General features: G+C 50.5%; 2 protein-coding genes across 3 annotated transcripts; both read right to left on the reverse strand.

Annotated features, from left to right (window-relative positions):
* Positions 1-269: 269 nt before the first annotated feature.
* ITGA10 (integrin subunit alpha 10) lies at positions 270-15,932 on the reverse strand. The gene is made up of 30 exons (XM_034989869.1): positions 15,821-15,932; positions 14,112-14,223; positions 13,803-13,912; positions 13,514-13,605; positions 13,173-13,287; positions 12,304-12,431; positions 11,994-12,142; positions 11,174-11,324; positions 10,819-10,984; positions 10,634-10,707; positions 10,249-10,393; positions 9,914-10,062; positions 9,545-9,688; positions 9,198-9,401; positions 8,570-8,700; positions 7,823-7,989; positions 7,588-7,730; positions 7,045-7,158; positions 6,762-6,847; positions 6,465-6,606; positions 6,191-6,283; positions 5,981-6,057; positions 5,784-5,873; positions 5,280-5,358; positions 4,999-5,112; positions 4,658-4,738; positions 4,404-4,517; positions 2,664-2,759; positions 2,269-2,382; positions 270-1,971 (listed from the first exon to the last, which is right to left on the reverse strand). Exons 1-30 carry the CDS (start codon positions 15,870-15,872, stop codon positions 1,915-1,917), a joined length of 3,489 nt encoding a protein of 1,162 aa, XP_034845760.1. The 5' UTR covers positions 15,873-15,932; the 3' UTR covers positions 270-1,914.
* A 787-nt stretch (positions 15,933-16,719) lies between these two features.
* On the reverse strand, positions 16,720-22,156 carry PEX11B (peroxisomal biogenesis factor 11 beta). Of its 2 annotated transcripts, XM_034989886.1 has the most exons (5): positions 22,054-22,156; positions 21,137-21,252; positions 20,544-20,745; positions 17,482-17,922; positions 16,720-17,088 (listed from the first exon to the last, which is right to left on the reverse strand). In XM_034989886.1, exons 1-4 carry the CDS (start codon positions 22,107-22,109, stop codon positions 17,517-17,519), a joined length of 780 nt encoding a protein of 259 aa, XP_034845777.1. In that variant the 5' UTR covers positions 22,110-22,156; the 3' UTR covers positions 16,720-17,088; positions 17,482-17,516. The 2 variants fall into 2 exon arrangements, with proteins under 2 accessions (XP_034845777.1, XP_034845776.1); XM_034989885.1 differs by having other exon boundaries at positions 16,720-17,922.
* Positions 22,157-22,184: the final 28 nt, after the last annotated feature.

The following is a 22,184-nucleotide window of genomic DNA, read 5'->3' on the forward strand; positions in this document are numbered from 1 at the left end:
GTACCACACAGCCTCTTACTGTTATCTGAGCCTCAGGGTAGTTATGACTGGCCCAAGGCCACACAGCTAATAAATGGCAGACCTGGGGTTTCAATCTAGGCCTATGTGCTTCCCAAACCTACACGATTTATACTCTGTAGTCACTTAAGTAGGTGAGGATTGCAGGAGGCTAGAAGACGTCTCCATGGGAGAGTCACGGAAAACATTTCGAATAGCTTATAACTTTGCCTTCCAGGAACTCAACTGTATAGGTCTCAGGTGGTCCAAGAATCTCCCTCTCACCATGCCTGAGCTATCCATATCCTAGGGAACTCAAAGAGAGCCAGAAGTCATTTGACACTGAACTTTATTTGTTCTGACCATCTGATATCCTATCCACCCTGCTAGGAAACAGAGACAACGTTCTGTGCAGAAGACCAGAGACATGTCAAGATAAACATTGTGGTCAGGCCTCAAGAACAAGTTCTGTGGCTGCTGGTCAACTGCCCGGTCAGGTCTCCTCTCTTCTCAGCGTGAAACAGGTGCGGATTCTTCAAATGGCTGTCAGAGCCGCACCTTGGAGACCAATAACAGACTTTGGTATCCAAAGTCTTGATTACAAAGAAATATAAATTACCCAGTCGTTGGTGAGAAGGTAATTCGCTCTACTACTGGCCAGGACCACAAAATGGGAGGAGAGGTGGTGAGGTGACCCAGAGATAGAAATTGGAACTTTCCAGTAAATATCAGGCAAGGGCTGGCAAACTGATTCCACCCTACCAGGAATGACTGCAGTTGCTCCAGAAACATTTTCCTAGGAGCTCTTTGTGCCACAAAACCAATGCTAAGCAAGTAAGGGCTTGCTCCCCAGAGACCTCCTGCCACCCACTTTGGCTTCTTCGTCAATGCAGACTTGACTAGTTTAGACCCCACGGAGCTGCTGCTTCCCAAAGCCGGTGAAAGCGTTTCCCACCGTCAAGAAGAAATCATCTCCCTTCTCTCTAGTTTCTATAAGGTAGCCCCAAGGAGGGCTCATGAGTGTGTGAGGCCCGAGAGAGGAGAAAACACCGCCCAGGGTATCCAACTCTCTCCACTGGTCAGGACCGAAACACCGGGACTCTTCTCTGCTATCCCAGCTCTAGCCACCTGGGGGCCCCTGGCTCCGGAGCATCAGGCACCCGGCCCTGGCTTCGCTCCCAGGGAAGGCGCTGAGCTGGGAAACCCAGGCCCTGCAGGCCTGGAGCAGCTCGGTTTCCCAGGCACCTGAGGGCGGGCTAGTGTACCACCAAGTCTCAGGTTTCAGGGGGATGGCAGTTGCCCGTCTAAAGGCTTCTCTGTTCCTTGGAATTGTACAGAATGTCTCTTGTGGCTTTTCTTCCTCCCTCCTTGTTTCCTGTTGACTCTCCCCATCCGGCTCTCTGAATCACCGGACTCCACAGGAAAGAAGCAGATGTTGACTTTACTTTTCGAAGCCAACGTCAGCTCCCTTCTGTGGAGTGGGGAGCAGGCAGGAAGGTGAGAGGCAGGGAATGGAGGAAGATCGCCCTCATCCTTTCCAAATTTGAGGGAGGATGTCAGGGGGAATCTAAAAGGAGTCAGGGAACCTAGGCAAAAAAGTCTTGATTCCTGGGGATAAGGAAAAAGGGGGCCCCCAACCAAGGCCCCAGTGTTGGCTGTGGCAGCAGGATCATGAGGAGGGAAGCACAGGGGGAGAGTGTTTCTGGTTTGGGCGCCAGCCCTTCTCATCTGAGGTAAGGCCTCATCTCTTGCCAGCAGCATGCTCAAGACTCAAAAGTCAAGTCAGTCTGCAAGTCTGGGAAGACAGTCCAGAGGCTTTTCTTGTCCATCTGAGCCCCCAGACCATGGCTCTTACGCAAGTCTTTTGGAGAAGCTGCCAAGAGGACTTTCTAGGGCTTTATTATACATTCATTGCTCCTATTTCTCTTCTCTTTTTTCTTCCTCAGGGATTTTCTTTCGGGCAAAGAAGCCAAGCTGTAGAGGAAGAGATAAGAGTCATCACCAAATGTCCTGCCTGGGGACCTTGCCAACAGCCCTCAGATATGTCTGAAATCTTCACTTTTGTTCTGCTTCCAAAAATGAGATTCTAGTTTATTTTATTTGGCTTAGTTTAATTCAACCAACATTTGTAGAGTATAGTGAAAGAGATCCGGGCAGGACACCCACAGCCTACTTAGCCGCCCAGCACAAATCCAGTTCTCCCTGCTATACTCAAGGAGCTCTCAACTCATGGGCATCATGGCCCATACTTCCCACCAAAGCAGTGCTTACCCTCCAAAGACAGAAGACAAGGAGAGCAAGTAGGAGCAGCCCTCCCAGGACACTGCCAATGAGGATCCACAGGGAGATGAGGACAGGGCGGGTCTGAATCACCTCCAGCAGGCTCTGTATGGGGAGGACAGCTGTTCGGGACTTGCACCCTTTCTCCCAGCTAGCCTCACCTCACATTATAGGGGTGAAATAGAAGCCTCAAAATAGAAGAATAAAAAGAAAGTAACCGAGGCAGGAACAAAGGCAGTGGGAGCCCAGCATCCTGATTTATCACTTCTGACTCCCCAGCTGCCTGCTAGTGAGGATGCCTCTGTTCTAAAAAAGCCCCCAGGTGCCCTTGCCCCATTCCCACCCTCACTCTTTCTGTGGCTCCCAAACCCAGGCTTCGGTCCCACCTCACTCCAACGAGAGGCTTCTGTCAGCTGTAGGACACTGCCCTCCTTAGCTCCCAGCTCAAAGGTGCTGACCACTGTCAGGGACTTGAATTTGGCCTGTGGAAGACATTGAAGATGAGCCATCATCAGGTGGTGTGGTCTTAGAACCCCAACAGCAAAGATGAGGCTGGTAGGCACAACTTCCAGCATCTTCCAGACCAGAAGAAAAGGTTGGAGATCAAAGGAGAAAGAGCAGAAGGGTAACAGAAGGAAAGCCTCTGGCCCTTCACGTGTGCGGTTTGCTCTACCCAGTATTATTTAACTCCCGTTCTTTGGCTAACCCCTACCCCTCCTTCAGGTTGAAGTTTAGACATCATCCCTTCTGGGAATTAGGGAAGTGTTTCCTCCTAACCCCCACCACCCTGAATTAGGTCATAATATTCTGTTTACTTCTCTGTCTTTCACCGCTGGACTAGAAGATCCTTGAGGTCAAGAGCTGTGTCTTATAAACATATGTGTCTCTAGGGCCTAGTGCCTAGCACAGTGCCAAGTACACACTGGTTTCTCAATAAGGCTTTTTTTTTTTTTTAAGATTTTATTTATTGGCGAGAGAGACAATGAGAGACAGAGAGCATGAGAGGGAGGAGGGTCAGAGGGAGAAGCAGACTCCCTGCCGAGCAGGGAGCCCGATGTGGGACTCGATCCCGGGACTCCGAGATCATGACCTGAGCCGAAGGCAGTCGCTCAACCATCTGAGCCACCCAGGCGCCCTCTCAATAAGGCTTTATTGAAAAAATAAATGAATGAATGAAAAAAGGATACCGAGGAGAGATACAGAGAGAACCAGACTTAGAGAAGGATGGTGTCTCAGACTTAAGCTTCCCATAAAATATGCCTACATCCCAGGGAGCTTGTGCTATTCAAAGTAAATTGCCCCTAGTCACTGTTACAGCCGTTATAATTAAGATGTCGTTTCCCTGCTCAGAAACTCACACTGACTCCTGACTGCCCATTGCATTGAGTTCAGTTTCACCTCCCTAGCTTTGGAGAACTTTCATAACCTAGAACACACCTTTCAGCTATACAATCTTGCCTCCCATTACCCTCCAATATCTATCATGCATACAATATCGACTATTTATTCATTCATTTAAGAGAAATGTATTGAGTCACTATAATGAGTTAGGCATGGTGCTGAGTGTTGGGGATATTCTCCTCAGTGTCTACCTAATACAGGTCCTTTTCTATAGTAGGCACTTGATAGATTATTAATTGGCTGAATTTAGGTATCCTATAAATGTTGATTTTTTAAAATATTTTATTTATTTATTCATGAGAGTCAGAGAGAGAGAGAGAGAGAGGCAGAGGGAGAAGCAGGCTCCCTGCCTAGCAGGAAGCCCGATGCGGGACTTGATCCCAGGACCCTGGGATCATGACCTGAGCCAAAGGCAGACGCTTAACCATCTGAGCCACCCAGGCGCCCCTAAATGTTGATTATTGATATAGCACCAAGGGATGATAAACAGAGGAAAATACAAGGAATCCATCTCGTTATTCATTTATTCTTTACAACCCCATGAAGTAGGTATTATCTTCCCCACTTTAGAGATAGAGAGAAAGAATCAGAGAGAGATTAAATTACTTGCTCAAGGTCCAACAGCTCGTAGGAGGCAAACCTGGAACTTGAACCTGAGTCTATTCCAAAGACTATGCCAAAGTTCCAGGTAGGAGCGGAGGAGGAGAGTAGAAGAAAAGATTTACCCTCCGGAAAAATTCATTGTGAAGCAGCCTCAGTAGTCCAACAGAGACCTCGGTCCCCTTTGCCAGTCGCCCAAGATGACACCTCACAACCTGACACCGAGTGTTACTCCCGTTCTGCCAGAAGAGAGAGACAGATCAGGATCTTGGGGTGGAAAAATTGCCTACTCCCCACTCCTGCCCCAAGGCTCCAAAATCTACTGCTCCCTGCTGCGTTCCCACTCTGGATATCTCCTTCACCTTCTTGCGACTCATACCAGTCTGTATGTGTGCTGAAACTCCTCTGGGTGCACAGGGCGCCTTGGGGGCTCGGTCAGGTTCTCTACTGCGCAGCTTGCCTAGAGGAAGATGCAACTTGAGCAACCCTCTTGATGGTGAGAGGCCACCCACTCCAGGCTGAGCAGGAGCATACTATCCATGCATGCTCTGTGGTTCTTCCCTGCGCAATCCCTTTCTTTCTCCCCAAAGAAGCCACATGTGTAAAAGAAAGGTCTCCCAGAGGGAGGAGCCCTGAGAGCAGTGACCCAGCAGATAGGGGGCTGGGTAAGTTCACCAGATCGAGGTGGCAGGGTTCCCTATGCCCTTAGCCCAGACTCACATTGTCAGTGATAACTTGAGACAATGACAGGAAGTAATTGCCCCCATGGGCTACAGCTGGAAGGAGGGCCGAGATGATGAGGCCACTGACCACATAGCAGCCAAGGTTCTGAACCTAAGAGCAGGATTGGAAATGGGAAGAAGTGGGAGACAGAAGATCCTTCCTCATCTGTTCCCCTTCACCCTAGATGGCCCTGGACATCTAAGAGAGACTCGTCCCCTCCTTTGCCCAGGACTCCTCCCCCTCCCCCTGCTCATACCAAGGACCCTCCAGCTTCTCACCCTAAGAGTGGTTTTGAATTCGGGACCCACTGGGAGGGTCCCGTATGGGTGGACCTCATAGCGGTGCAGAGTGGACTCACTGCGTGGACACCAAGTCAGGAAGTACATGGTCACAGCCATGACACAGACACAGGGGCACATGATCAGCACACAGACATGGATTCAGGGAAGGCAGAGCCAGCACATGGATAAAGAGATGGGGACACATAAAGAAGATCGAAATGGGACATGACGTAGACTTGATACAAACTTTACAGTCACATCCCATACCCGTCACCCCAACTTCAATCCCCAAGGCCTACAGCAAAGCCCTATACCTAGGACGCATAGGTATACCTATACCTAGGAAAGGAAGATGCTTAAAAGGTTCAACTTGAGTGGGATTGAGGGCAAAAAGATGGAGCAGCCCCAAGGGTTTGGGGGAAACACGTGGAAGGAAAGGGAGGAAACATAGAATATGAGTCTGGGGTCAGAACGGGGTCTTGGCGGGGAGGTGAGCCATACCTGGAGAATAGGAGGTGGGGCTCATATTGAATGTAGGCTGAGGTCTGGACTGTGTTATCTTGAAGGGTCCCATTTCTCTCCAGGCTATTGCTGTAGGGTCAGGGGGAGAGGCTCACGTCCCAGCCCCCTCTCAGACAACCCTTCCCCGACAAGACCCAATGGGAGAGGCCTGGGGGGGATGCTCCCTTTGTTCTCACCTGGTGGCAGTCAGCCTCACAAGGACCTGGCTCAGGAGCGAAGAGCAGCTAAACTCAAACTCCAGCAGGAAGGTCACCTGGGGTCATATGGGGTCATGGAATCTTCCTCTTCAGGAGCTGTTGTGTACCTCCTTCCCTAAACTCCCAGGCCCCGCAGTTTCCAGTCCCTGCTCTCTCAAAGCTGCTTTCTCATGCTGGGCCCCCACTCACCTGGGCTCCGGTCTGAAAGACAGGGTGCCCCACACTGCAGAGCCGGACATGAGGCGAAGGGGCGGTGCATTCCACCTTCACTGGGCTGTCCCTCTGAGAGCAGAGGAAGGGGGTGGGGGCTGGAGCTGAAGCTGCAAGTGCTCTCCTGCCCGCAGCCTCGAAACACTGAGCCTTTCTCTAGAGCCCTTCACAGCCGAGGCCAATGCCCCAATCTTCTTCCTCCTCCTGCCCTGACTCCTCCCAAACCTCCACCCCCACCCCGCCCCCCAGGCACCTGAGGCGTGAAACTGGCCAGGTGGAGGTTTCTAGAGAAGCTGAGACTCAGGCTAGTGTTGTAGGCATTTTCCTTCCTGTTCTCCAGAGTTGCTGACACCAACACTTTCTGCCGACCTCCTCGAACCACGAACGGGTCCTTCCTAGGAGTGGCGGAGAAGGGAGAGCCCAGGAATTGAAAAAGCTCCCAGAAGCATCACTTCTGCTTTCCTGGGCAAGAAACAACCCTCCAGCTCCCTTCAAGTTCCTTCCAGTGGTCTCAGGTCACCCTGGTTTGGCCAGTTCATGTCTGTCCCACCTGGAGCCTTTGATGTCCATATTAGCTCGAAGCACCAGGTCTGTAACACATTCATTGTCAGGGCCACAATCCTTCGAGAAGGGGACCTAGAGGGGAAAGAAGGGGCTGAGGGCCCGATAGGAAGGCAAGGAGAAAGGGATGGAATTAGGGGAAAAGTGAAAAGAGAAGAGTGGATGCCCAGGTCAGATTTCGCTGTGATATCAGGTGCCCACCCTCCATGTCCTCGAATTCACTGAGGACAGTGTTGGGACCTAGGAGCAGGGCAGGGCTTGGCACCGCTGACCAGCTTTTGTATGGAGGTAGGTGAGCCTTCATCCAGCACAGGCCCTGGCTTTGTGGTGTTGTCCAATGCAAAGGTCACAGTCAAGGCCAGGGGCCGGAGGTAATCTGAGGTATCCTGAGGAAAACCAGAGTCAAGGATCATGGGGAGCCTGGGTTAGGGGTACAGCCCAGGCCCCTGGCAGAATGGGAAGATTATAGTGATCATGTACCGAGCACCTTCTATGTGCTGGGTACTGTCCTAAGGTTTTATCAATACCATTACATTGAATTCTAACACAACTCCCATGATGTAGCTATTATTAGTATCTCCTCCTTTTAGGCAAGGAACCTGAGGCATGCAGGTTGTGCGGCTTGTCAGAGTTGACAAGCGGCAAACGGCGGAGCTGGGCTTCAAACCCAGATCAGCCTGCCCCCAGACGCTGACCTTCCTGGCTTTCCCACCTTCAGCTTCGGCTTTTTTGCCAATCCAGCGGGAGTTCGTCCTCCAATCCGCCTTCCCCTCGCTCCCAGGCCCTGATGCAAAGCACTTACTGCTCCTCCTCACCAGCACATGGAAGTGTAGCGCCTCACAAGTGACATTCCCGGTGCTGAGCCGGAGCCTCCGAGGGGACAGCCTCTGGCCAGAGCCATCAAACGCAGCACGTGCCCCCGCCGTCCACTCATCCAGGGATGCTGTAAACCGCAAATCTGGACGGGGCAGGCAGGAGCGAGGGTGAAGGGCGGTCCAGAGACAGAGGCCGGCGGGGTTGAGAGTTGCTTAGGCCGCTCCGGTCACTCACAGAATCGACGATCCCAGCGGCCAGGGGTGCGCGAGGTCACTTGGAAGCAAAGGGCGGCAGATAGGCAGGCTGCCTCCTGGCCTCGCCGACTGCAGTCCCTCTGAACCACACTGATGGCTGGCGGGGTCACCTCCAGTGAGGGGGCCAGGTGGACAATGGGCCGGGAGCTGGGAGCAGGGTGGGAAAGAAATTCTAGCAGTAAGAGGAAAGAAAGCCCTTTGAAGAAGGCAGTCCCCAGTGTTGGCCTCCCAGAGGTCAAAGGCAAGAACGAGGGGCTAAATGTACGCGTGTCACCCTCTCCGGAACCTTCTGGCAGAAAGATAATAGCTGACATTGAAGAAGTACTTGCCATGTGCTAGGCACTGCGTCAAGATCTTTACCCGATTGTGGCATTGAATTCTCACAACAAGCCTATGAGGCAGGCACTATGATTATTCCCATTTTTAAAAACTAGGAAATGGAGGAACAGAGCAAGTTGGTCAAGAAATCCAAATCTAGGGACGCCTGGGCGGCTCAGTTGGTTAAGCGTCTGCCTTCAGCTCAGGTCATGATCCCAGCAGGAGCCTGCTCCTCTCTCTCCCTCTGCCCCTCCCCCGGCTTGTGCTCTCTCTTGCTCTCTCTCTCAAATAAATAAAATCTTAAAAAAAAAAAAAGAAAGAAATCCAAATCTAAGTCTGTGACTCCCAAGCCCTTGCTTTTCACAGCTGCACCACACTGCCCACCGCCTTCTGAGCTGGCGCGGCTCACCTGAGCAGGACGGCTGCCCCCTGGGCACCCACAGCCACATCTACCAGGTCATCTCCATCCAGATCCAGCCGGCCGTCCACACTCCGGCCAAAGTAGCTGAGGGCCTGTGGCATGGAGACGGCAGCAATCCTCTGAGCGGAAGAGAGGGGAGACTGAGCTGGGACTCTCACACCTGGTGACCCAGGCCGCCCACCCGGTACACTCACAATAAGGAGTAAGAGAATAAGAAAGGGGGTGCCTGGGTGGCTCAGTCAGTTAAGCATCTGCCTTCGGCTCAGGTCCTGATCCCAGGGTCCTGGGATCGAGCCCCACATTGGGCTCCCTGCTCAGGGGGGCAGTCTGCTTCTCCCTCTGCCTCTCCCCCTGGCTTGTGCACTCTCTGTCTCAAATAAATAAAATCTTTAAAAAGAGGGAGAGAATAAGAAGGAATAAAAGAAACTGGCCTGTGTCTAGGAGTCCCTAGTACAACAACCCGCATCCTACCCTACCACCTCACCTTTTTGACTACTGATAAAAGAGCACTTGTCCAGTTTAGGTCTCCAGGTCAGGGAAACAATGACGAAAAAGGAGCACAACCCCCTTCCCCTTCCTCCCACCCATGCCCCTGCTTTATCCGGACACTCCTGACCTGGGCGGGCCGGGGCCTGAGCCCGCTCCGGGTGCCATGATACAGGTACAGTGCTCCGTGGTGCCCATCCTCCAGGGGTGCCCCCACGGCCACATCAGCAAAACCATCTTGGTTCAGATCAGGAAGGGAACCCATGGCAAAGCCAAACCGAGCATCCTGGGGGGGTTCCGGCTGAAGTGTTCCCTGGAGTGTCAGCAAGGACTGCTGGTGGAGGGAGAAGACAGAAGACGCTGAGCCAGCAGTCCCAACCTCTCAGCCAGCCCGTGAATGGGTGAATGGATGCGCCTTCCCTTCCTTCTTCCCTCCACCCCCCACAGACAAGTTCAAGGGGAGCCAGCGAGTCTCACCTGACCCACCAGATACACATAAACCCGCCCCGTCTCCTTGTTCTGGGGCCCCAGGAACATGGGGGCGGCCACAAGTAAGACGTCCGTTATTCCGTCCCCATCCGTATCCAACGGGCAGAGCTCACTGCCAAAGTAGGAGCCAATCTGGGGAGTGGTGGGGAGTGGGACCCCAGAGAAAAGACAAGGTGATTGTGGACAAGTGAGAAGTACCCGCCAGCCTGCCAGTCTGATCCTCACACCCCTGACGGACTCCGCCAGTCAGAATTCAGCAAAGACTTTTCAGGCTCCACTCTTGGCTCTTCCCTTTCCTCCCCCACAGCCTGAAGGTCCCTCAGGATCCAAGGTCCCACCCTCCCTTGCATGCCCTACCTGCTCCCCCTGGAGGCTCTGGGCAACCCTCACAGCCCCATCTTCCTTAAGCTGGAAGGCGATGACCTTTCCTCTATGTCTAAACCGAGGAGCCCCTGAGAGAAAGAGGCGGCGTCCACCCCACAAAAGCATGGAGGAAACAGAGTAACCTAGAAATGGGCAGGGAATCAGGGGTGAAAGGGAAAAAAGATGGGGTCAGAGTAAGAGGGTTCCCTAAAGGCACAGGAGCAGGTCCCAAGGAAAGTAGCAGATCAGTGAGAAACTGCTCTCACACCCTCCACTGGTGAAACATTTCCTCCTCACCACATCATCCCCTGCAACCCTCTGCAACTCACCCAAGTAGGCTGCGTGGTTCTGCAAAGCAGGGGGGAACTCATCTTCCAAGGCTGTCCGTGGGGGGAAAAGGTGGTGACCTTCTTCAAGCCATAACACGGAGCCCCCCCAGTCATAGGCCCCCACCATTCCAAAGAGAATCCCATCCTGTTTGGCAGAAACAGATGGGGTCACTTGAAAAGACAACAGGAAATGAGGAGTAAAAACCCCAGGAGTGAGAAGGTCACTAAGAGTATGCTGGGGTCACTTGGAAAGGCATGGGAAGGTCAGCATGGACACTGGTTAAAGGAGGAATCTAGAAGAGCCCTGGGTTGAAGTTGCCTGAGTCTCAGGTTGGGAGGAGTCAGATGTTGAGGGGGGTCACAGAGGGGTCAGAGTCTGTCCAACCTTTAGCCGATGAGTAGAGAAACCAATCTGAGACATTTCCAGCCCAAAAGAGCTTTCGTTTTCTCCATGGGACCCTGAGCACGAGAAAATATCAAAGCAGAATCAGGGAAGAGCTCACCACAGAACCCCACCTACACCCTGAACCCCCCCTTTTCTGTCCTCCATTTCTTCAGGGTAGTCATTACCCTCAAGGCCAAAGATCCGGTCTCCTAGTGCATCCACGATGTCAGTCAGCGCAGCTTCATCTGTGACATTGAAGAAGAATCTCTCATCTGGATCACTGGCAATCATCCTGATTTCCCGCAGGAAAGAGGTGGGGTCTCGCTGCCTCCGGAGGTAGTGGCCAAGGACCTGGGGTCAGGAGACCCAGGTGGGGTCAGTTAGCTATGCGGCGTGGGATGTTAGAGCAGGCCAACTAAAGTGAAGGAAGGGCAATACGGCCGATCTTTGGGAAGTGGTTAATGCCCATTCTCTTCAAGTTCCCAGTCCTCAATGTCACCATCCCCCCTCCATCCCGCCAGACCCAGAGGAGATTCTCACCGCGATCCCATAGCGGGTCACTCTTCCAGCCTCACAGGCCTTGAGTGCTGCAGGAAGCTCCTCCGCATCATGTGACTCTCCGTCAGTGACAACCACCAGCAGCCTAGCAGCCTCTGGTCGGCCTCCATGGGACGGACTGAATCCTTCTGTGCTGAGAAGAGAGAGAAAGGAGTGAGGTGTGATCACGTGTATACAGATACACACACACCCACCCCACTGTCACAGTTCACCAAGGTCAGGCATCTCCCCTTTTACTCCATTTCCCTGACAGTGTCTGGCACGGAGACTGCACACAGTAAGGGCTAAAATGTTTGAATGACATAGAACATATAGAGCAGCATATCCTCAGGCAAATAAGTATAAAATCCATTTGCTCGTAGATTCATTCAGCAAACATTGCACTGGGGAAAAGACACATATTCAGAGAAGTGTAAAATCAAGGAGGGGGGCGGGACAGGGGAGTCGTCCCAGAGATGAGTTCTGAATCACGTTTGGCAAGCGGGCTAGGACATGAGTGGTGAAGAACCTGAAGGCCAAGATCGAAGTGAGAGTGCAGGGATAGACAGTGTTCTGTCTACAGAGATAAATCAGTCAGAAACGTGGAAAGACGCAGACATAGACACTTTGAAGAATGTGATGAGAATGTGATGAGATGTGCAAAGACAGCCAGCTTAGCCTTCCCCAACCACCAGTGGGCACACAAAGGAAAGCATGCCGGACATCTTGGGGTGGACGCACTGTACTCCAGACCCTCCCTAACCCTTCTTGGCCCTCCTCACTCTGGCTTTGGCCTCCCAGGCTCCCCTTCCCAATGCCTCACCAGGCCACCAGGATTGCTTGGGCAGTCTTTGTTTCTCGTCCCTCTCGCCGACTCAGGTTCCTCGCTGCCCTCACCACTTCTTCCTTTGTTTGGAAATCTCCCAGGGACCACTCATGCACAGGGCTCTCCCCATACTGTACCAGTCCCACCTGAGAACAAAGCGTGCGCTCACATGGAATGCATGTACTGAGGGAGAAGACAGTATGTGAGGGCAGGGATACTACTGAAGACATGACCTACATTCACCTCATCACCACTCTCTCCCTGCCATCTCTCCCCCTACAAGCCCAGCCATATTGCCTTCTCTTACCTGTATCTGCTCTGGGTCAATAAACAGTCTCCCTACCAGTCTTCGTAGGAAAGTCTGAACTTCAGACCACGGGTAGATGCTATTGGAGCCATCCAAGACAATGACAACATCCATGTAGGTGGGACAGCCTAGGAGGAGGGGGATGCTGATGAGGAACAGAGGGGTAGAAGGATATTGGACATGGGGACAACAAGGGAAGAGGTCACAGGAGGGTACATTCCATCCAAACACGTTTTAGGCCCTTCTGAACATGCAAGGAAGGTAGTATGCCCAGCCCTGGGTCAATGTAGAAATGAGTAAAAGAGGAGATGGGCATGCATATAATTTACAAGAAGAAGGAGGAGAAGAGGGAGAAGAAGAGGAAGAAGAAGGAGAAGAAGAGAGGAGGAAGAGGAGGAACTGAGTGCTAGGGAGAAACAGAGCACCACTCTGCTGTAGGACAACAGAGGGTCAGTTCTGAGAGTAGGGAATCAAAGGAGGAGGCAATGGAAGATGTTTGAGGAGAGGAGAATATAAGAAAAGACATTTGCATGGAGAACGCTTTAAATAAAAGGACAAGGAGGTATAAAAATAGATGACAAAGAGGAGAATGGGGAGGGAAAGGCCATGGCCAAGGCACAGTGCATGGAGGGGTAGAGTGAGAGTTGAGTTTTTGAAGTTGGTTAGAATAGTTCATGGAGCCTTGATGCCCTGGCAAAGAGTCTGAATTCTAATCTGTTAGGAAACATGGAACTTTTGCAGGCACTTTCGGTAACAATGAGGAAAGGTATGCAGGCCCCCTGTCCAGCATCATACCCTGTTGCCCCATCTTTTTCCCACCCTGCACCCAGTTCTGGGGACTGAGTCCTCAGGCCCTTCTTCTGGCTCACGTTGTGCGGTGGGTGCCAGGCTTCCCTGGGGCCGGAATGAAGCATCTACACGGGCACATATTCCAGAACTGAAGACAGATGAGCCACAAGCATGAGACCAGAGAGGGGCACAAGCCTAGGGAGGGGCAGGAGAAGTATTACCCCCAGGGCTTGGGAGTGCACTCTCAACACTTGCCCCTAGTCCAAGAGGCACTGAAACCTGGGATTCCCCTCTTTGCTTTCTAGGGTTTTAAACTTCTTGACCTTGACCCCTTCACATAGACCAGTTTCCTTTACCATACTGCTCTTCTCTCTGCCAAAATCCGTCAGAGACCCCGTCACCACCCTTTCCTTTAGCTCACCATGAATCCCCCATCATTGTCTGTCTCTAGTAGAGACATTCCCAGGTGCATATTCACAGCAGGATGAGATGAATTTCCCAGGGGATAGTCACCTGGTTGGAAGGGGGTGGGAGAGAATGAGATCATGGGGTCACACATGAGCTTCTTGAATTTAGGGTGATTTGGAAAGAGGATGAGATCAGGGTCAAGTCAAAGACAAGGGAGTATGTAGGATATGGGGGTGAAGGTGAGGTGGCTACTAGCATATCAGGTTAGGGGTTAGGAGTGGAAGAGTGAGGCATCTTCTTACCCAAGTGGCCTTTGGCACATGGAGCACTGTGGGAACCCCCTACAGGGCAGCGATAAACGTCCCCTCTTCTGTCGCCTGAAGGCCCATCCCAGGGGGCACCCACCAGCATCCTGGGAGAAGGACATGAGTATAAGCATTGTGTGAACATGACCTTTGAGATAGGCCAGAGGGAAAATGCATGGGGGTAGCAAGTTCCGTATCCCAGCCACTTCCAAAAGACCAGAGTCACTTAGATTCCCATCTGCCTTGCCTCCCTTTTAAGAGCTCCACCACAGTCCCAATCCCATGGCCCTCTGGTTTCCTCCTCACCATCGACGTCCACCCCCGACATGTTGTAAGACACTATATCCAAATTCAGCCTCGGGTGGCCCTGGGAATAGGCGTGGGTGATGCACATCCAGATTAAAGGGGGAGCACAGACCTGGGGGGCAGAGTCATAAGGATAGGAGGAAGCGGTCAGAGAGGCTAATGAATGCCCAGAGAGGTACAACCAGAGAGGAAGCACGAAGGGAACATTTTGATCTCAGTCTATCTCCCTGTTTCTTACCCATGTACTCAGAGCTCCAAGCAAGGATGGTCTTCTTCCTGTGTTTCAGTCCAGCTACCTAACCTGTGGCCCTCTGCCATGCTGGTGCACAGCTGTATTTCCATTCCCACCCCTGCAATCTCATTCACAGACATGTCTGGAAGGGTCAGGTTCCTCTTGTCCACATCATTCCTCCTACACATCCTCCCCCAGAAGCTGCAAGACTCAAAGAGGGAGAGGGCCTTTCTGCAGCCCAGAACAACTGTCCCTTCCAGATTCTCCCCAAACGCAGGACCTCAGGGAGGACAAGAGGCTAGTGAGTACTGCCTGGTCTCTCCTCTTTCTGTCTCTTCATGACTCCCAGTGTCACGGTCACACTCTCAATCTTCTTCTCCACTGTCTAAGTCCCTGCATGATTCCAGCCCTGAAAACCTCAGTGGTAATTAACTGGGTGGGGCCACTTGCCTGCCCACACACATGGTTTGCCAACCATCCTTACCAAGGGTACCATCACCCCAAGGTTTCCCACAACCCACTTCTTTTCTAACTCATCCACCCTCCCAACTGCCCCCTGCTTACCTGCCTTTCTTCCTTAACTTTCAGCCCACTCTAAAGACACCCCCTACTCTTGTCCTGTCTGAGTCTCACCCCCACCACCACCAACCACAAGCCCTTTAAAATCAGAGCTGGTATGGGGTACCTGGCTGGCTCAGTCAGGAGAGCATGCTATTCTTGACCTCAGGGTCATGAGTTCAAGCCCCATGTTGGGCACAGAATTTACTTAAAAATAAAATTAAATTTAAAAAATGTTAAGAAATCAGAGCAGGTATTTTAGGAAACAAAGATTACAGGGCACTGGTGAGGAAAAATTCCAAGCCTCTGGTCCCTCCCATGGTTCTTCCCTGTCTTGCTCTCTCCTTTAAGCAACCCCCTCTCAGGCCACCCCCACCACCCCCGCCACCAATGGCTATAAGCTCTGTCTCAAACCACGTTCCTTCTCAGAAAGGTGTTTTCTATGTGAGCCTTTTTGCATCCAGGAAACTGGCAGGGCTGTATGACCAGCAACTGGAGCTCATTGGTTAGATAAACTGAGTTCTCACCACACAGTCAGGTATGCCTCGGGCTCCAGAGACCCCCAAGGGTAGAAGGAAGTTGGGAGGAGAATAAGAGGAATCAGACTAGCCACGTGGAAGGTCACGTCATATTTCTTTTTGATCCACTCACTCCTCCAGGGCTTAGGATAAAGATTTTAGATAATGGGATGCAAATCTGACCCAAGGCCCTGCCCGTCTCAATCCCGAAGCCCTCGTATGTGTGGGCATAAGAATGAAAACATGCACACACACACAAACACACACATACACACACGACACACAGAATCAGTGTTAACTTCTCACCCTAACTCCGAAGATTTTAACCCTAAAGGTCTCGATGCCAAACAACCCATACACCTTCCTTCCCCACCAGGAACCAAGAAGTTAACCCCCCTCACCTGTCAGGAACATGATGGGCAAGAGCAGGTGAGGGATGAGGGCAAGCTTCATGCCTGCTTGTTCTCTGTCCGTGTGAGAAGTTCTCTGTGCCTCTGTCCCTCTCCTTTTCTGTTTTCTTTACTTTCCCTCCCATCCTGCCCCCTCCCACTGGCAGCTAAAAATAAAATGGGAGGAGTGATGGTGGGAACTCCGGGGAGCCCCAGACCAAGGAAAGGAGGACTGAGCGATTTTAGCCTATTTCTCTGCCCTGGTGCTGCCCCCTGGAGGCATCATCTCAATATCCAAAGAACCCAAGTCTTGACTTCGGCAGTTTCTTTCTCTTCCTTTTTTTCTATCCTTTGTTGTTGCCAGGCAGTTCATGCTTTCCTCAGGTTTGGAATAGATGGTAGACATGGGAGACAGAGACTTTTTACTTCTTAACCTTATTTATCTCACCCTGGGATATGGAAAATGAAAGAGCTGGTGACAGTGATATCAATTCCCCTCCCACCCAGGGGAGTCCCAACATGTGAGCACAGCCAGCCCACAAACCAAACCTTGCCAGTCGCACTTCACTTAGTTCTGTCTGTGACTCAGCCTATGTTGCCTTGTGGCATTATAGCTTTTGGAGGGACTAGAAACTATGAACTGGTATGGGGTGTGGGTTGTGGAACCAGCATAATTACTGTAATATTAGACCCCCTCTTCTTAACGAGGCTATAAACTTCTAAAGTCGGGACCATAGAGCTTCTTAGCTTTTTGTATCTCTACCTCTTAGTATTATGCCCTGCAGAGTGTAGGTGTTCAGTAAAAGTCTGCGGGTGATGACGCTAGCGCCTAATCCCATGGAAAACCCAAACCACAGTACCAGGAATTAGAGACCTCAGATGACCAGAACACATGGGACCAGACCAAACACTGATGAGCAAACGGACCTTTAATGTGCTGACCTGAAGGCTTGCTCCCCATTGTGGGCACGCCCACAGCTATTTACACAGAATCACTGTACAGTATTTACAGCAAGATGCTAGACACAGCATCCTTCTGGATAGGCAAAGAAGGGGTGAGAGCCGGCTAGGGAACAAAGCCCTGAAATAAAAGTGTAAGCAGAAATCTGCAGGTGTGAGTAGAGGGAAGGGCCAAGTCATGAGGGAGGCTGGTGAGGTAGACATGAAGGAGGAAGTAGCAAACCACCTCTGGTGCATGAGGGGAGAATCCACTGGGACATGAAGTCTCTAAAGTTATGCTTTGGTGGCATTTGAAGGGGGTAAAATCTGCCACAAGTCACCTTTGTGAGGAAAAAGAAGAAGGCAGTTAGAACCTTACAGACCACACCTTCTACCTCCCCTACCAAAAAAGTAATTCTGCTGATTAAATTCCTAGGACAGCAAATTGAGAGGGTAAAAAAAAGATGCAGAGACAGAATCTTAAATAGACTCAAGAAACACAAAGTAAAAGGGGTCAAGAGAGACATAGACATTGCAATGAAGGAGGAAAAAGCAAAAGCCCCAGAAGATCTGAACATCAGAATCATCCCGTTGACTTCACAAGTCACCTCTCTTCACCTCACCTTCCCCAAAGCTCCTCCCTCTACCCCGAACTCTTGGGATTTTAACTTTAACCAAGGAGTAGAATTAGAATGAGGCTGGTACATTGGGGATGATCTAAGATTCCATCTTACCAATTCAGATCCCCTCCTTATCCTGTACCAGAATATCAGGGCTTGAGTCGTAGCCAAGGGCAGATTAGAGTAAGAATAGACAGGATGGAGGACACGAGGCCACAAAGGCCCACAATCCCAGGGCCACAGCGCCAGAGGCCTAGTTTGTCCAGTGGAATGAAAAGATCACAGGCATTTCTGACCACATCCAGCAGAAGTGGGGGATGACCTCGGAGGACCCGAGCCAAGAGCAGGACTCGGAGCTGAAGCTTGAGAGCCAGTTGAGGCAAGCCTCTTCCTGGAGTTCCTGGACCCCCAGGTCCTGCAGTTTCAACTCCTCCTGGGGCTCCTCCTCCGGAACCCTTCAGTCGCCGGCTACAAGCTGAAGACTCTTGCTCCATCAGTAGGCGAACCTCATACGCATCACGGCTCAAATTCATGATGAGGGAAAACAGATAGTACCTGGGATAAACAGGCCAGAAGAGTCAGTAAGGGCACAGATAGCCACTTAGCATATCAAACAGAATACTTAAACATTTTTTCCCTCACAGTGCAAAGTGCAAATTATATGTAAGAACACCAGCAGTAAGTGCTATTACCCACTATTAGGAATGTCTTCCCAGCTTTCTGTAACTAATCTGTGTTTACATGTACCTTAAGATCCTGGCTTAAAGTCATGAGCATCATCAAACCTTCCAAGAACACCCTCAAATTTCACTTGTCCACTTGGCAAACCATTAGCACACATACACACACATTCAACTTGAACTATAATAATGCAAATGTTTTCAGAGAACAAGCTTCAGTTGTTTGAGAGACTCAGAGACATTATAGATCTTTTAAATCCCATCCTTTTGTTAAAACAAACAAACAAAAACAAAAAGCGAGGCCCAGAAGTGTTAAGCAACTTGCTAAATGTGTTAGATTTATCAATTCCTTAAGAACAGTCTATGTTTGGGGCTCCTGGCTAGCTCAGTCAGTAAAGCTACTCTTCATCTTGGGGTCGTGAGTTTGAGCCCCATGTTGGGTGCAGAAATTACTTAAAAAACAAACAAACAGGGACGCCTGGGTGGCTCAGTTGGTTAAATGTCTGCCTTCGGCTCAGGTCATGATCCCAGCATCTTGGGTTGGAGTCCCGCATCGCACTCCTTGCTCAGCAGGGAGTTTGCTTCTCCCTCTCCCTGCCACTCCCCCTGCTTCTGTGCTCTGTCTCTGACAAATAAATATATAAATAAATCTTTAAAAAAAAAACAAAAAACAGGGGCGCCTGGGTGGCTCAGTCGGTTAAGCATCAAACTCTTGGTCTCAGCTTAGGTCTTGATCTCAGGGTCCTGGGTTCAGGCCTACATTGCAGCCTTCTTAAAAAACAAACAAACAGGGGAGCCTGGGTGGCTCAGTCATTAAGCGTCTGCCTTCGGCTCAGGTCATGATCCCAGGGTCCTGCGATCAAGCCTCGCATCGAGCCTCGCATCGGGCTCCCTGCTCCGTGGGAAGCCTGCTTCTCTCTCTCCCACTCCCCCTGCTTGTGTTCCCTCTCTCGCTGTGTCTCTCCCTGTCAAATAAATAAATAAAATCTTTAAAAAAACAAACAAACCAATGAACAGTCTACGGTTTGTGTGTGGTTTTTTTTTAAGATTTTATTTATTTATTTATTTAAGAAATAGAGCATGAGTGGGGAGGGGCAGCGGCAGAGGGAGAAAAAACCTGAAGCAGACTCCCACTGAGCATTGAGCACAGAGCTTGAGGCCGGGGGAAAACGGGGCTCGATCCTACAACCAACCGATCGACCATGAGATGGTGACCTCAGCAGAAACCAAGAGCCAGATGCTCAATTGACTGAGCCACCCAGGCGCCCCAACAGTCTATGTTCACTCTGACAATAGTGGTCTGTACTCAATGTAATTGTCCTACCTCCAAAACACATCCTGAATCCAATCACATCTCTCTCTCTTACACCCCACCAGCAGTCTCAGCCACCAGCGCCTCTTGCTTGAACTACTACTTTAGTCATTGTTAAATGGTCTCCCCTTGCCCCCTGCCCCCAACAATTTAATTTCACATAGTAAATCACATCATTACTCCCCTTCTTAAAACTCACCATGGCTTCCTTCCTATCCCATTTAAAATGAAACCTAGGGGCTCCTGGGTGGCGCCTTAGTCTAAGCAACATCATCTCTTGGACATATTAGGGCATCTCCTCCTCTTTTGCCCTACCACAATTCATTTTCCGCTGCAGCAAGAGAGATCTTCTTTAAACACAGTTCGAATCATGTCACATCCCTGTTCAGAACCCATTGTACTTAGGATAAAATTTAAACAAAACTAAACCAAAAATCCTACCATTGCCAAAGAGGCCTTGCATGTGATCTGGTCCTCTCCACATCTCCAGTTCAAACTTATGCCCTTCAGTCAATACTCTCCATCATGCTGACTTTCTTTCTATTTCTCTAATTCCACAAAATCTTTCTTGGTTTAAAGTCTTAGAATGGGCTATTTTCTGTTTGAGAAGGTCTTCTCTGCTACTGTTTACTTTGCCTAACTTCTTTTCCGACTTCAAATCTGAACCAAAACATTACTTCTCAAAGAGTTCTTCCCTGACTTTTCAGTCAAAATCAGCTCCCTTTGTGATATATCTCATAACACCCTGTACATTTCTACAAATAACTGGTTTGGTGGTTGTCTTAATATGACGCCCCCACTAGACTAGAAGCTTAGTGAGAATGGGAACCATATCTGACTCTTTGCTTTATTCCCTAGCCCATAGTAAACACCTCCTCAATATTTTTAGAATGAATGAATGAGCAGGCAGTGAGAGGCATAACCTGTGGTACAGACAGAAACAGATTTAAGCAATATAATATCTTATCTTGCCCAATCTTAGTCATTCATCATAGAAGAACATCTATCTTCCATCTGCCTCCATTCACTATTCTCTGATAGTTTAAAATCTAAATGAAGATTGGAAGCCAAGTGATAAAGATGTGTATATTCTGGGAAGACCCTGAAAGATCTTTTGCTCATAAAAGGCAAGCCATGCAGTATGGGAAATACAAAAGGTCTTGTAGGATAAAAGGATATCAAACCTGAATGAACGCTGGGCCCACTTCTCCTGATCCACACGGGGGGCTAGTCCAGATTTTCCAGCCCACAGGACATTGTCACAGGCGAAGTACAAGGCTCGATTGAGGTGACTAACAGTGATGCAGAATCTCAGGACAACATCTGATAAGTGCACAGCTCGTTTGGCTGACTCAAGGGCATCTGCTGAGTTACCCAGGCGTAGAACTTGTGGAGATTAGCAAGGAGAAGCAAGGATTTGGAAGTAGAGGCAGAGAGTGAGACACAGAGAAAGAGGAAGCAAGAAGGTGAAAGTCAAGCAAGTGACAGAAACAATAATTACAATTTTTTAAAAAAGGAAGAAAAACAGTTCAAATTTTTTTTTTCTTCAAATTTTAGTTAATTTGTGTCCCAGTTTGGTTTTCTCAAACTTGCCCCATACTCTCCAATCCTTCATTAGTCTCTTACCCCTGCTCTCTTATCTCAATCAAGAGGCATGCAGAGCCAAATAAGGGGGAAGAACTGGCAGAGAGGTCAAGAACAGGAAGGAAGGACTAAAGGAGAATAGCTGGGGATGGAGAAAGTGTTGGAGTAATAAAGCAAAAGTACGGTTACTTACGCTTCCTTCCTAGGCTCAGATGACCCTCCAGTTGTCGAATTTGTTTCTGTAACTCGGGACTGGCCCCATGTTTCTGTAGTGCATGGCCAAGAAGGGAGCAGGCATACTGGGCGGCCCTGGAGAAGAGGCCAGGCAAGGTAAGGCGGAGATGTCCCTAACCTACGCCTCAAAAAATGTCTTCCAAAGTAAAGTACTGACTTCCCTTTTTCCCAGTTTGAGAACATTCCCTTTCCTCCTCTTTATGCCCACTTCTTACCATTTCTCCTTCAGGCCAGGGGAAGGGAAAGGCGTTAAGGATAAAAAGGAGCCTAGAAAAGGAGTTGGGGGCGTTACTTGGAGTTGAGAAAATAAGAGATTTGACAATGATGAAGTCTGAAGGAGACTGAAGGCAGCAGGGGTCCATCACGAGCACATCAGTGTGAGCATGTACATGACATGTAAGGGAGTGGGGAACAGATGGAGGGATTATTCTTCATAATAGGTGAACTAGGAGATTTCAAGGCCCTCTAGCTGAATCGAGACCGGAAGACAGGGCGGAGGCAGAGGAGTCCCCAGATGACAACAGGGTGAGGGGACAAGGGAACTTAGAGCCACTCAGCTCTGGGAGGCAGAGTCCGGCTATCCATCGCGGGGCGAATGCTCCTCACACCACCACCGCCCAGGGAGTAAAGTGCTGGTCTTATGTGGACATGGCCACCCTGAGCGGCCTCCCCGCTGGCCCACTCGTGCCTCAGTTTCCCCATCTTTCCGGCGAGCAGAAACGAATCATCTCCTCACGGCCCGCTCAAATCAGCACCTGGCGGTCCGTCCGGGCCCCCGTAGCCCGAGCTGACCCCTTTTGACCCCCGTAGTATGAACGGACCTCGCCTCACGAGGATCTTCCTCTGTCCCCACCCCCATTCCTATTCGGGCCGCACCTACACAGCCGCTCCCGGGCCTGGCTCTGAGCACTGAAGCGAACCCAGGCATCCATGACAGCAGCAGCCCTGGCTCCGCAGCCCCGCGCCCGCCCCACTTCCCGCCCCTAGTCACGCCTCCTGGACGATCA

The sequence above is a fragment of the Mirounga leonina genome, unplaced genomic scaffold (genome assembly GCF_011800145.1).
Source record: "Mirounga leonina isolate KUSES-001 unplaced genomic scaffold, KU_Mleo_1.0 Mir_493, whole genome shotgun sequence".
Taxonomy (NCBI): Eukaryota; Metazoa; Chordata; class Mammalia; order Carnivora; family Phocidae; genus Mirounga; species Mirounga leonina.

Excerpts from the sequence above, each read along its gene's own strand:
- ITGA10 (XM_034989869.1), bottom strand. The coding sequence starts at position 15,872 with ATGAAGCTTGCCCTCATCCCTCACCTGCTCTTGCCCATCATGTTCCTG. Across the intron at positions 10,985-11,173 it reads TGACCCGCTATGGGATCGCG|GTCCTTGGCCACTACCTCCG; the intron begins GTGAGAATCTCC and ends TCCTGACCCCAG. Across the intron at positions 6,607-6,761 it reads ATGGACATCAAAGGCTCCAG|GAAGGACCCGTTCGTGGTTC; the intron begins GTGGGACAGACA and ends CGCCACTCCTAG.
- PEX11B (XM_034989886.1), bottom strand. The coding sequence starts at position 22,109 with ATGGATGCCTGGGTTCGCTTCAGTGCTCAGAGCCAGGCCCGGGAGCGG. Across the intron at positions 20,746-21,136 it reads TCTGAGCCTAGGAAGGAAGC|TTCTACGCCTGGGTAACTCA; the intron begins GTAAGTAACCGT and ends AATCTCCACAAG. Across the intron at positions 17,923-20,543 it reads TGGGCCCAGCGTTCATTCAG|GTACTATCTGTTTTCCCTCA; the intron begins GTTTGATATCCT and ends TGTTTATCCCAG.